Source organism: Gadus morhua, chromosome 19, assembly GCF_902167405.1.
Source record: "Gadus morhua chromosome 19, gadMor3.0, whole genome shotgun sequence".
Lineage (NCBI taxonomy): Eukaryota > Metazoa > Chordata > Actinopteri > Gadiformes > Gadidae > Gadus > Gadus morhua.
The window spans coordinates 13,513,906-13,526,775 of NC_044066.1; the positions used below are offsets into that span (position 1 = coordinate 13,513,906).

Consider the following 12,870-nt stretch of genomic DNA (forward strand, 5'->3'; position numbering starts at 1 on the left):
AAATACATCCCACTCGTAACCATTGGTAGTATTTACAATTTAGTCATAACCGACTCGTATTGCAGACATAACTGCTCTTTACGTTATACCCTGTTATTGCTATTTTAGGTTTGTGTTGAACTTAAATACGTGACTCGTGTAGGTCTGGTATCTAACACCTTCAATCCTTTAAATATATTTTACAATTACATAATCGAAGGCGTAGCCGTATAATGAAGTTAATCAAAGCATTTCCCTCTATCTACTGAGTCGCGTAATTTGCGCGCCCAGTTGCTCTCACTTAGGTCCGCAACTACCCTATTTAGTCACTGCGACTCAATGTAGTACTCATTCTCAGCAGCTAACCACCACTGAAAAATGTCAGGACGTGGTAAAGGAGGAAAGGGGCTCGGCAAGGGAGGCGCTAAGCGTCACCGCAAAGTTCTCCGTGATAACATCCAGGGCATAACCAAGCCCGCCATCCGCCGTCTTGCTCGTCGTGGCGGTGTGAAGCGTATCTCCGGTCTGATCTACGAGGAGACCCGCGGGGTCCTCAAGGTGTTCCTGGAGAACGTGATCCGTGACGCAGTCACCTACACCGAGCACGCCAAGAGGAAGACCGTCACCGCCATGGACGTGGTCTACGCCCTGAAGAGGCAGGGCCGCACTCTGTACGGCTTCGGCGGTTAAACTACCTGACACTTGATGACGACTAAACGAAACCAAAGGCTCTTTTCAGAGCCACTCACATCCACATGAGATGCTTCTTCCTAATCTTTATATGATGGCGAAATTGTATAATGCTAAAATTAAATCAGACGTGAATTGTAAATGCAACATATTAGGTAATTAATATATAACTACGATTTCTGACAAATGTACACATTGTTACTTGGTAGTAACATTGCAGTACTTGGTGTGTAGAGAACCAACTAGTTACCTCCCCTTTATCGACATGCGTACATTTTTATGACACAACTGGGATAGTATCCAGTCTGGGATAGTGTCTGATTAATACGTTTTTATATTTCAGTTGATCTCTGCATATTTATGAAGGAAAGTTTGGCGGCGATTATCACATAGGATTAACCCGGCTAATCGTAGAATGCACGTTGGTCTAGGGAAGCTGCTTTCATTTTGTTCAGTATGCGTGATCAATGGGCCTAGTTCAAATAACTCTGAACGCAATTGGCTGCTTGCCGTCGCTTCCCTGTCGCCATTGTGTTAAACCAGCCAATAGCGCATGGGGGGGAAGCCAGCTTGGTGATTGGCTCCCGCAAAAACGCATCGCAACTAGAAAGAAATGTATTACTCTTCTGCAGGGCGAACTGAAATCGCCTTCAGAATGGGAGGGGCTACACAGTCTAATATAGAATCACATTCGTTGTAAATCGCACTTTAAATGTCATTCTATAACGGACCGTAGCGCATCCAATCATACCAAGGGATCTCCACATCCTATTTGCATATATTCTGTATTAATATGCCTACTGGCGCCCAGGTCCTACACAGCAATTTCAGTCACACGATAACAATGCCTGAGCCTGCACCCAAACCCGCGCCCAAAAAGGGCTCAAAGAAAGCCGTCTCTAAAACCGCCGTTAAGGGAGGGAAGAAGCGCCGTAAGACCAGGAAGGAGAGCTATGCCATCTACGTGTACAAGGTGCTGAAGCAGGTCCACCCCGACACTGGCATCTCCTCCAAGGCGATGGGAATCATGAACTCCTTCGTCAACGACATCTTTGAGCGTATCGCCGGTGAGGCCTCTCGTCTGGCCCACTACAACAAGCGCTCCACCATCACTTCCAGGGAGATCCAGACCGCCGTCCGCCTGCTTCTCCCCGGTGAGCTGGCCAAGCACGCCGTGTCTGAGGGCACCAAGGCTGTGACCAAGTACACCAGCTCCAAGTAGACACGATAGTTTACAAACCAAACCCAAAGGTCCTTTTAAGGACCACCCAAATGCATCTGAAAGAGCTTCTCCTTATTTGTACACGGGATGATCCACTGTAAATACAGCATTGAGCATTGAATTGAGTGTGTAAAAGTGTGTGTGTGTGTGTGGGGGGGGGGGGGGGTAGCGACTGCATTTGATAACTCAGAAAAAAGAACGAGCTGCGTAGAGCAATATAGCAGACACTTACAATAGCGGCCAACTTATGCTTTTTATTTCATGACATTAAGGCATGTTTTCTGGTAGACTAATTCAATAGTCTATATCAGGGGTCAGCAACCTTTTCAACATGCAGTGCCAGTTTGACATTTTCTCGTTAATGAGTGTGACTTAAGCAACAATGTATTAAAAATTAAAAAATTGAATTATGACACAGCGACCATAAACATTTCCAGAAGACCTGGATTTGTACTATTTCCATATAGTCCACAATCATGCATCAACATTTAAATGTTTTGCATTTGGTTATATTTGCAACATGGGGAGACAAATAATTACATATGTCCCATCTTAAAACACCATTTTCAGAAACTCAATCAAAAACATTTACACTGTAAGAAATGTAAAAAAACTAGAATACATGAGAATGTTGGAACCATCCACATCAATATCATTAAGACATACAGCTTTGCAAAACCATGTGAAGGCGATGCATACAGGCCACTTGCAACAATATTTTCTTCTCTATTACTCACAACATAGGTTTAAAAACTAGTAATTGATCCCATTTCAGAACAATGCTTTCTGTAATTAATTTAAGCATATTTGCGCTGGGAGAAAATGCCCAAAACAAGTGTTCCAATGATTATGCCTGTGCCAGTGCAGGCACGAGTGCCTAGGGTTGCCGACCCCTGGTCTATATATACATGCGTACATAGCCAGTTTAGGCCTAGAACAGTTCTGCATTGGTTTGGCGTGTTTTAATGCCATTCCATGGAAGCTTTTCAGCAAGAATTTGAACAAAAAGCTATTTTCCATAGGAAAGGAATAGGATTCTTAAAAAAGGAAATAAAATTGTAGGTGCAACAAATATCATTTGGTGTGTCTAATAAGCACCTCCTAGAACAGTTGTAATGGTTTGGGGGGCTTTGGTGCCATACCATGCAGGAAGCTATGGAGTAAAAAGCTATTTTCCATAGGAAATGAAAGGGATTCTTTGAAATATTCAATGAAATTGTAGGTGCAACAAATAATTGTATCCTTGGGTGTGTCTAATGAGTACCACCTAGTACAAAATTGACAAACCATAAATGATATTTAGCAATAAGCAATTTTTAATAGGAAATGTATGGGGTCTATGTGAAAAGTAGGCAGTCAGGAGCAAGTGGGTGTCCCTTAATTGTCCGCCAAGATGCCAAGACTGAAAGAAAGGCAGGTACCACCGATGAACCCAGAAATTAACATCCAACAACAAACTAACTTCAACACGGTGAAAGATTACTGTTTATAAACCGGTTGTATAGCCCTTTGAACCTGTATTTGTTTGTCCAGTCTCTAACAGACATGTTTGCAAAATCGAAAATTAATAGGCCACAAGTAAACCTGAGAGGTACGATGTCTGCCATGTGTGTCAGTGGTATTTCATACCATAGTAGCAAGCTAATGGCTGTATAATCTTAGGTAAAAGGTATCAAAGAACCTATCCAGGCTTGCAGAATTAAAACTTAGTTTACTGATTGATTGTGCTTCATGAAGTACACTGAATAATATTACCCTGTGCCTTCACAGGATGACACGGAGCAAGAAATCGTCAGAAAGAAATAGTGCTTTAGAATCTTTAATTACGAGTTACAAAATAACATGCAGGATTACATTACATTACATTAAGGGATGTCAGGAACCATCCCGGACAACATGAGAAAATATACAGGTTGCAGATCTCAGAGTATTCATCTGTAACAGATGAACACTGGAAATGTTGCAGTTAAAGCAGCGCACCTTAATGTTGTTGAGGCCATGGCTTATGGTCATCTGTGATGCGAGGGCATCACTCTACAGTGTCACCGCCTTCGACAGTCATTGCTTAGGGTGGATTCAGAAGGGATCAATCAACGACGCCTTTACACTGTGCCGTGCCCAAACTTCAATTGGCATGTGGAGGGTTATAATCAACTTACCAGGGGTTACCAGAATGGTGATGAACTTGTTGTTGCTCAAACAGAGCCAATACGGTGTCCACAGAATACTTGCATGCACTAGAGGAGTTTTGCAGACCACTGCACATGACTACTGCACTCAGGGGAGAGAATAGTCTGGGAGGACATGAGAAGTGTCAGAGGAGACTACTCTGATCAGGGGAGGCTTTGTTCACAACCAACGGATTGAACGGTTTAAGAGCGATTGCAGCCATTTTTATGCCCCAGTTTTTTATGATTTGGGATGAAAATGTATGTTGACGGTTGAATATATGACCTAAACAACAAAACCCGACGTCTTCCTTCTATATTACATTCACCTCCTTAGAGACATTAGAAGAACTATTCAGAACTGCACATAACCAGCTAAAATCTACAGTACATCCTACTCCCAGCTCTATGGGGCTGATCATTCTGCACACCGAGACAATTTTGGTTTTGCAGCAGTCAGTCACATATCACAATTTCAGTCCGATCAATGAGCTTGAAATGCTGGCATTTGGGTCGTAGCCTACTTTAACATCGCCGCCATATTGGAGTGGTTATGACAAACACAAGTGAACAGGGGTGCTGCGGTTTTTCTGGATACAATACGTAATAACATTTAGGCCGACATTATAACGCGTTTATGATACAAATGGGTCTAGTCTAGTCCATGTATTGTAGATCATTAACCCTTGAATATAAACATGATTCTTTCAAATCGCTTGAGAAATGGCTTAAGCGCACCAAAATGGCGGAGACAGCTGCGGTCATACACAGACGGCGCGTCCGTGTATGCGATTCCCGTCGCCTATGACGTGAATATTGTGGCGAGTCGCACGGGAAGGACGAGGCGGGAGCCCAGGTGAAGCAGATTACAGGATCCCTTTATGGAACCCACACACGATACACAAACTTCTCGGATGAGAAGTTTCCAACGTTCTCCAAACAGATCCGGCATAGTGCCAGTGCCGCAGAGGACCCAGGAGGGGGCGCCAAAGGTCCAACCAGCGGTAGTCCGAACCCCTCCCGGATCCCTTGTGGCCCACTGAACACGGTCGCTACAATATATAATATTGTAATCTTTTGGACTAATTTACCCCTTACACCAGTTGTAAATACATTCCCAATTTTAGAACATTTTACCAATCTCTTTGATGTAGTCGCCATGGCAGCATTGATACCTAAACAGAATGAAAGAGTAAATGGATGTTGGTTAAATAATTAAAGGGTATTTTTTTCATACAGATAGCATACATTTATCTGTAGTGAGCCATGTTAAAGTGAATTCAATCAAAATCATTCTAATGCTTGCTCATTGTGTAAGCCATGGGCTCTCCGCTGCATGTAAGAGTAGGCCCCAATGTGTGTGCGGTGATGGCTGGTCTAACCTGTGCACACCGATTTCTCAGGTGTGTGCAGCCCCAGAGTCCAGTCAGACTCCTCCAGGTGAGGCTGCTTACACCAGCCATCATCCAACACACACTCGCACACAATTATTGTTCTTGGTATAATAATTAAATATGGGTTACATTAGCCTATATCATGTTTTTCTAAGGCAGCCCTGCTCATACTAGTTGTCCTGAGAACTACCCACACCTGGGGCAAGAGGACTGCCATGGACCTTTCAATACCAATGATGTTAAGGAACGTACCGATGCCACAGCAGTGTGAGATGAATTGGCTGTCCCAGTAGATCTGACCTGCAGAGCTGCTGTTATCCCAGCTGCAACCGCACGTCTCATTATGCTGTCCTAACCGCTATTTCTCCCGATTAAAATTAGCTAGATGTCAAATAGACTGCTGTCCACCCAATGCACGTGATGCCACCTCCGAAATAGGACTGGTTAGGAGTCAGAATCAAATCAGTATATAATTAGCATCTGTACGCATTTAAGATTTAGATATAAAATGTTGATTTAGATTGAGGATGTCAATTTAGATGTAAGATTTGGATGTCTAATGTAGATTTAGATTTAGGATTTAGTTTGGAATTTAAGATTTAGATAACAAATATAGATAATTATATAAGGCGTATGTTGAAAAGCTGACAGAGAGCTAAAGTGTTGCATGTTTCTCAGCAGGAAAAGATTGTAAACGGCCCCCATAGGTAAAAGTGTTTCAGGCATCAAAACTTTGGGGGTAACCGAGGATAAAATGTCCCGACCTCCTGCCTAGAACACCCCGCCCTGCGGCTATTTATTTTCAATAAGTGTTTGAATACGAGTTCAAACAATCACACACAAACTGAACATTGACAGAAATCGTACATTTTAGGAACTCTTCTATTCAACAATATGTATTATTAATTGTCTGGGGTTATAATGTAGTAATTGCAACTGGACGTAGTTTCGTGCCACTCTTCATGTCATTTTTAACCATCTTCTGATGTTATATATCTTGCAAGGCTTTGATTGTCATATTCCTGCTACCCTGACACGCCACATGGTCTCTTTGTTGCATTATATTGTCCTGTTCTCGAAATGTAGACATTGTGGTCGCTTATTTTATAGGGTTGTGTGTTGTATGAGTCTAACTTGAATAGGTCAGGGATATGTAGTTGGATTTCACTGTACAGTATTGTGAGTTTGGATATAATTTTCTTTACTCAAAAACAGTTTTGTACAGTTTTCTGAACTTGTGGATTCGTATTTCTACTCTTGATGTATAAAGCCAACATTAAATGCTGCCATCCAGAGTATGTATAATTGAATGTATTGCAAGTGTTAACTCGAACATTCAAATTTTGTGTCCTAGAAGAACTCTCTGTTGATATATTTTTTATGCAATTAAGTTTCCAACCTTTTTAATGTAGGCTACTGTTTGTGATACACAATCATTAAAAGTCCCCAAATGGGACGAATAAAGTACATCTCATCTATTGCACCATCTGAAATCATACTGATATAACAAGCATAATTACAAAAAAGAATACTTTATTGTTATACAATTTAATCAAAATGGTCTGGTTAACCTATTCAGTAATTGATATACTGCTGTCGAGAGGTCCCTGAGCAAGGCAACACACCCAGAATGGGGATATGAATGCTAATGTTTTTTTATAGTTTCTATGGAAAAATATATTGCACAACAAAAAGTCGTTCAATTAGATGGGATTCAATAGTATTATCATTGCAAAGTACAAGTAGGCCTGCCTAACAATAAAATGCAGTTGTCCCTCAACCCATAAATAGCCTATCTCTCTCAAACGATGCAGGATATGACAGACGCCAAGTTAGACTGGGGACAGAAAGCACCACGGAATGAACTACCTGTACAGTCGATACAAATAATAAATCATTTTGTAACATTTCTAACAAATTTGTTAAATGAAATATATGCTGTCTATTTTAGAACAAGGCAGACGTTCACGTGTCTGATTGTCCTGCTGCGGCATCGCAAGCCTCTACTGACGCGTGTGTTTACCAGCCACACTATTCGTAAATTTAAACCAAAGCAACAGACACTAATGACATGTTGATCAATGCCAAACGTTTGTCAGATGTCACAAGTATATGAAAAAGCACTGTCCTCATTATTAAAGTGCTACGGCATTAATAAAAAAGACATCTCAAAGAAGTCTTCGTTGTATCATAACCATGACACATCGCAATATACGCGTTTTTAGAAGTATTCCCGATATCCATGGAGCCTACAACTCGGCACGTTTGAAATGTAACATGTCTTCTTGTAGTTTGTTGAATATACGTGTCAAATATTGAAATAGTATGACAATTGTATCCACATACAACGAAGGAGGAAACACAAATGAGACCATATTTCCTCCTGACCGAGAAACCCTTCGCTGGTTGAGTCTCTACGGTTCTCATATTGTGTATAAGGACAGCCCACCGGCGCCGGTCAGACACAACTCTAATTCAGACCTTTGTACCAGAACTACTCGCGAAGATGGTTGAAGTCGCACCTACCGCAGCTGCTGCCGCCGCACCGGCCAAAGCAACGAAGAAGAAGCCGGCAGCCAAGCCGAAGAAGGTTGGACCCAGTGTCGGCGAGCTGATCGTCGAGGCCGTGTCTGCATCCAAAGAGCGCAGCGGAGTTTCCCTGCCCGCACTGAAGAAGTCCTTAGCCGCTGCCGGCTATGACGTGGAGAAGAACAACTCCCGTGTCAAGGTCGCCGTGAAAAGCTTAGTGGCAAAGGGTACCCTGATCCAGACCAAGGGCACCGGAGCGTCCGGTTCCTTCAAAGTCAGCAAGGAGGCGAAGAAGCCAGCCGCTAAGAAGGCTGCTGCACCTAAAGTGAAGAAGCCCGCAGTCAAGAAACCTGCTGCCGTTAAGAAGGCTACCCCAAAGAAAGCCAAGAAGCCCGCTGCTAAGAAGCCTGTGTCAGCTAAGAAGGCGACCCCGAAAAAGGTAAAGAAGCCAGTTGCTGCCAAGAAATCACCGGCCAAGAGCCCGAAGAAGGTCGCCAAGAGCCCTAAGAGGGCAGCAAAGCCCGTGGCTAAGAAGTCTCCTGCAAAGAAGGCAGCCAAGCCCAAGATCGCCAAGAAGGCAGCATCCAAGAAGAAGTAGATCACCCAAGTGTTCCATCAAAAAGGCTCTTTTAAGAGCCAACCACTCAACTTTAAGAGCAAATGTTCTGTCCACTCTTGTAGCATCTCCTACTCCTGTCCTACTTTCTCTCTTACTTTCTCTCTTACAGGCGGATAGCCACGCAGTACGTTTTTTTGCGTGATCAACAATGCAATTGTGAAAGTTATTGAAAGATCAGAATCTGCGATACGTAACAATCCTGGACATTACAAAAGGACGGCTACGGTCATAATGCCTTTTTTCTACACGTCCGTTGACATTCACTCTGATCCTGCTTATTTTGTCATTACTAATACATAATTGTGTGGTATGAAGAATGAATGAATTATATTATGTTTATAATATAATAAGATTGAAGTTGGTATTTGGATTATAGAAGTGTAACGGCATTGCTCTCATACTATATCTCAAATCAGGAATCTAGGTTGTTGAAATATCATGGCCATTGTCCTACAGCTACTCAAAAGTTTAAACCCAGGATGACATGTAGTCCTGAACACCATTCCTACCCCAGGCGGCCAACATTCATTCTGCTCCTGGAGTTATTGTCTCGAACCCGGGATATGGGCACGGCAGCTGAGACCAAGGGTATTGTATTGGTCCTCGATGGGTGGCAGAAAAATGTGATGCACTTAAAGTTTGCACTTTAATAGTGAGAGAATGCATGGGCGTCCTCTCTGATGGGTGCCACTCGCTCCAACATCCAATTAAACTAATCATATAATAATATATAACAAACGATTTGATCAAATGTTATAAAATAGGACCAGCACAGAGTTTCACCTCATTTTTCCACCCTCATAAATCTACTATTACTTTTCCATTATCTATTAACTAAATGATATGCAAATATTCTTTTATAATAAATATAGGCCTACAGATATGTTTCAAATTGGTTAGGTACAGAATAAAAAAATCCGCGCTCAAATGTGTTTTCAAATGCCCCAAAGAGAACTGAAGAGAAAGTCAATGGCGCGCTCTGCCAGAAAACCGTTACTTTGTTAAAAAATTGAATTGAATCTGTCATATTGAAGGCGGGACATCAGCTCTTGTCAAATGACCTATCAGCTTGGGGCGGGTCTTCCGGGGCGGGCTTTCCGGAGCAGCCTATATAAACTTCGATCAACTGCTACATGTTTCACACAATTTCTGAAACGACGAAATGGCAAGAACCAAGCAGACCGCTCGTAAGTCTACCGGTGGCAAGGCGCCCAGGAAGCAGCTCGCCACCAAGGCTGCCCGCAAGAGCGCCCCGGCAACCGGTGGCGTGAAGAAGCCCCATCGTTACAGGCCCGGGACCGTGGCCCTGAGGGAGATCCGTCGGTATCAGAAATCCACCGAGCTGCTGATCCGCAAGCTGCCCTTCCAGCGCCTGGTGAGGGAGATCGCTCAAGATTTCAAGACCGACCTCCGCTTCCAGAGCTCCGCCGTCATGGCTCTCCAGGAGGCCAGCGAGGCTTACCTCGTCGGCCTGTTCGAGGACACCAACCTGTGCGCCATCCACGCCAAGAGGGTCACCATCATGCCCAAAGACATCCAGCTGGCCCGCCGCATCCGCGGAGAACGCGCCTAAACCTACTCCGTCTGCCACCCCAACAAAGGCTCTTTTCAGAGCCACCGAAATATCTAAAGAACGTTTCTCGAACCTCTATTCTGATCGCACAAACTTGATAATCAACTTCTATCACGATTGTGTCACCTAGAAACGTATACTTAAAACGATTACATCTGCGGTATCTAGTAGGTTTTAAGATGTTCAACCTCTAAAATAGCCTATATTGGAAGATTATTTTAAATGTACATAACCTGAGGGGTGTTACTTCCACGTTTATCCATGATTACCGAGGCATGCAGAAGGACACAGGCAAATTAATCTAATGTATTCCATTTAGTTGGCATTAGCCAACACGGTAGTATGACACTGCATCAATGATCTAAATGTAAACCTAACCTTGAGTTCCACATTTTCTGATTTCCAAAGGTTTCCGTTCGGATTCAGTACGTCATCAATAATGAACCATAATAGTTAGCCTATATATTTTATATCTGTTTCATCTCTTCCATTTCAATGGGGGGCTATAAGCTTTCGACTAGACTACTAGCGCTACATCTTGGGCGGGAATGTATTCTTCTGTGATTGGTCAATCCTTTTCAAGTCTGAGTCGGCCAATGAGCACGGACCTCACTGACTATATAGGCCGGCGTGCTTGTAGAAGCATTATACTTTGAATTTCACCAGAATTTAAATCAATATGTCTGGAAGAGGCAAAACCGGCGGAAAAGCAAGGGCCAAGGCCAAGACCCGCTCATCCCGTGCCGGACTCCAGTTCCCCGTCGGTCGTGTGCACAGGCTTCTCCGCAAAGGCAACTATGCTCATCGCGTCGGTGCCGGAGCTCCCGTCTACCTGGCGGCGGTGCTCGAGTACCTGACCGCTGAGATCCTGGAGTTGGCTGGAAACGCCGCCCGCGACAACAAGAAGACCCGCATCATCCCTCGCCACCTGCAGCTGGCCGTCCGCAACGACGAGGAGCTCAACAAACTCCTCGGTGGCGTGACCATCGCCCAGGGCGGTGTGCTGCCCAACATCCAGGCCGTTCTTCTGCCCAAGAAGACCGAGAAGCCCGCCAAGAAGTAAACCACCAACCTGCCTTCAGAACCCAAAGGCTCTTTTAAGAGCCACTCAAATGTTCCCTAAAGTGCTACTTTCCTGTTTCTGATTAATATCTTTATGAGCGAGAAGGCAGTCCACACTGTTAAAATAAAGTTTATAAGGGCGACTATTTTAACTTAACCGTCTTCATCAAGATGAGCCAAGATACATTTAGATCGGACGTAAAACAATAATTTACCGTAATCCACATTACTATGGAGGGTACATTTGGTTGGCTGGTTTGAGACATCTGGATACTTGTTTTCACCATTTTAGGATAACGGTACATTGGATGAATAACGTGAAGGCGTCCTAGATAGAATTAGGTTAAATAGGCCTTTCAGTCCGACAGACGATTATGAAGTCGCACCGTACCGCTGTCCACATCAAGCTAAGCTTAAAATTATTGCTCAGGGGATATGCGGATACATGCATGGTCAAAAATTATATGAACCAAAGAATTTTAGCATTACGATCGACCAACCACTAATAAATAAATCAGACCCCAAGGGTATTTTAAGAGCCAGACAATTGTTCCCTAAAGCACGACCACCTTGTTTATCAACATGGGCGTTTCTATATTCTTTGATTTACGTCAAAACGTCAAGGTGTAGGCCTATATGACTACTGGGCTCGAGTTTTGATAAGTTTATCTAATCATGGTATTTGTCAGCGGGATTAATTAATATCGGTGAAATGTATATTTATGACTCGTATCAACTCAGAACTAGGGTCAACCATGACCATACCCAGGGCCGTAGCACCAAATCCTGGGCCCCTATACTATAGGTACTGATGTACCCCCCTGCGCCAGGGGAGGGAAGCGATTGTTGACGGGGGGGGGGGGGGGGGGGGGGGGGGGTTCCGATCCGATTGTTGACGGGGGGGTGTGGGGTAAGAAAAAATAACTTTTTTTTTTTTCTTTTTTTTAACTTTTTTGGTCATGGGCCCCCCCTCTGCCTTGGGCCCCCCCACAACTGTCCCCTTTGTCCCCGCAGTCCGACGGCCCTGACCATACCAGTAGGTCTACTGATACAGATAAGATGGAGCATGCTTAAATCAGCATAATTAATAGCCTACTCTTGTAAAGCCATATCACGTGATGGAAAATAAGTAAAGACATATGTATCACGTGATGGAAAATATATTTGTGTTTATGTATGGTATTTAAAATATCAAACGTATGTGGAAATAATCGACCGGGTACATCTTTAGATAGAATTCCTTGATTTGGTATTTAATGAATGCCGAAATATAAAAGCCTGCATGGTTTATTACAAGTAGGATAGGCCTAGTATTATTATGGTTGATTGTGTTGTATCAACATATGAGTGGAGACGATGGGCGGGGTCTGTATTGGAGCTCCCGCCCTTCGTCTCACGGACCTCAGCAAGCCTTTATAAAGCCGGCGCGCCACTCCAGCGGTATTCATACGCTTCCTCAAGGCACTGAAACATGTCTGGACGCGGCATGACGGCGGTACACGCCGTCCAGGACCAACCCTCGGGCTGGTCCGGTCCGAGGCTTACGGGGCGGGATGCCACAGTTTATATTATATGTTAAATATATATAATTTAATATAAGGGTTATTAAATGGTTCCTAGAGTACTGAGTTGAC

At 43.6% G+C, this 12,870-nt stretch overlaps 3 protein-coding genes and 1 pseudogene across 3 annotated transcripts; all 4 read left to right on the forward strand.

Moving 5' to 3' along the window:
* The first annotated feature begins 344 nt into the window (after positions 1 to 344).
* On the forward strand, positions 345 to 10,411 carry LOC115532413 (histone H3-like; annotated as a pseudogene).
* Positions 1,292 to 1,989, forward strand: LOC115532402 (histone H2B 1/2-like). Its single transcript, XM_030342177.1, has one exon. The coding sequence runs from the start codon at positions 1,463 to 1,465 to the stop codon at positions 1,889 to 1,891; it is 429 nt and encodes a 142-aa protein (XP_030198037.1). The 5' UTR covers positions 1,292 to 1,462; the 3' UTR covers positions 1,892 to 1,989.
* On the forward strand, positions 7,907 to 9,529 carry LOC115532396 (histone H1-like). Its single transcript, XM_030342171.1, has one exon. The coding sequence runs from the start codon at positions 7,960 to 7,962 to the stop codon at positions 8,578 to 8,580; it is 621 nt and encodes a 206-aa protein (XP_030198031.1). The 5' UTR covers positions 7,907 to 7,959; the 3' UTR covers positions 8,581 to 9,529.
* Positions 10,412 to 10,603: 192 nt separating the features above from the next.
* On the forward strand, positions 10,604 to 11,379 carry LOC115532404 (histone H2A). Its single transcript, XM_030342181.1, has one exon. It carries the CDS (start codon positions 10,854 to 10,856, stop codon positions 11,235 to 11,237), a length of 384 nt encoding a protein of 127 aa, XP_030198041.1. The 5' UTR covers positions 10,604 to 10,853; the 3' UTR covers positions 11,238 to 11,379.
* The last annotated feature ends 1,491 nt before the right edge of the window (positions 11,380 to 12,870 follow it).

Bases quoted from the DNA above. Each gene is read 5' to 3' on its own strand.
- LOC115532402 (XM_030342177.1), top strand. From the start codon at position 1,463: ATGCCTACTGGCGCCCAGGTCCTACACAGCAATTTCAGTCACACGATA.
- LOC115532396 (XM_030342171.1), top strand. From the start codon at position 7,960: ATGGTTGAAGTCGCACCTACCGCAGCTGCTGCCGCCGCACCGGCCAAA.
- LOC115532404 (XM_030342181.1), top strand. From the start codon at position 10,854: ATGTCTGGAAGAGGCAAAACCGGCGGAAAAGCAAGGGCCAAGGCCAAG.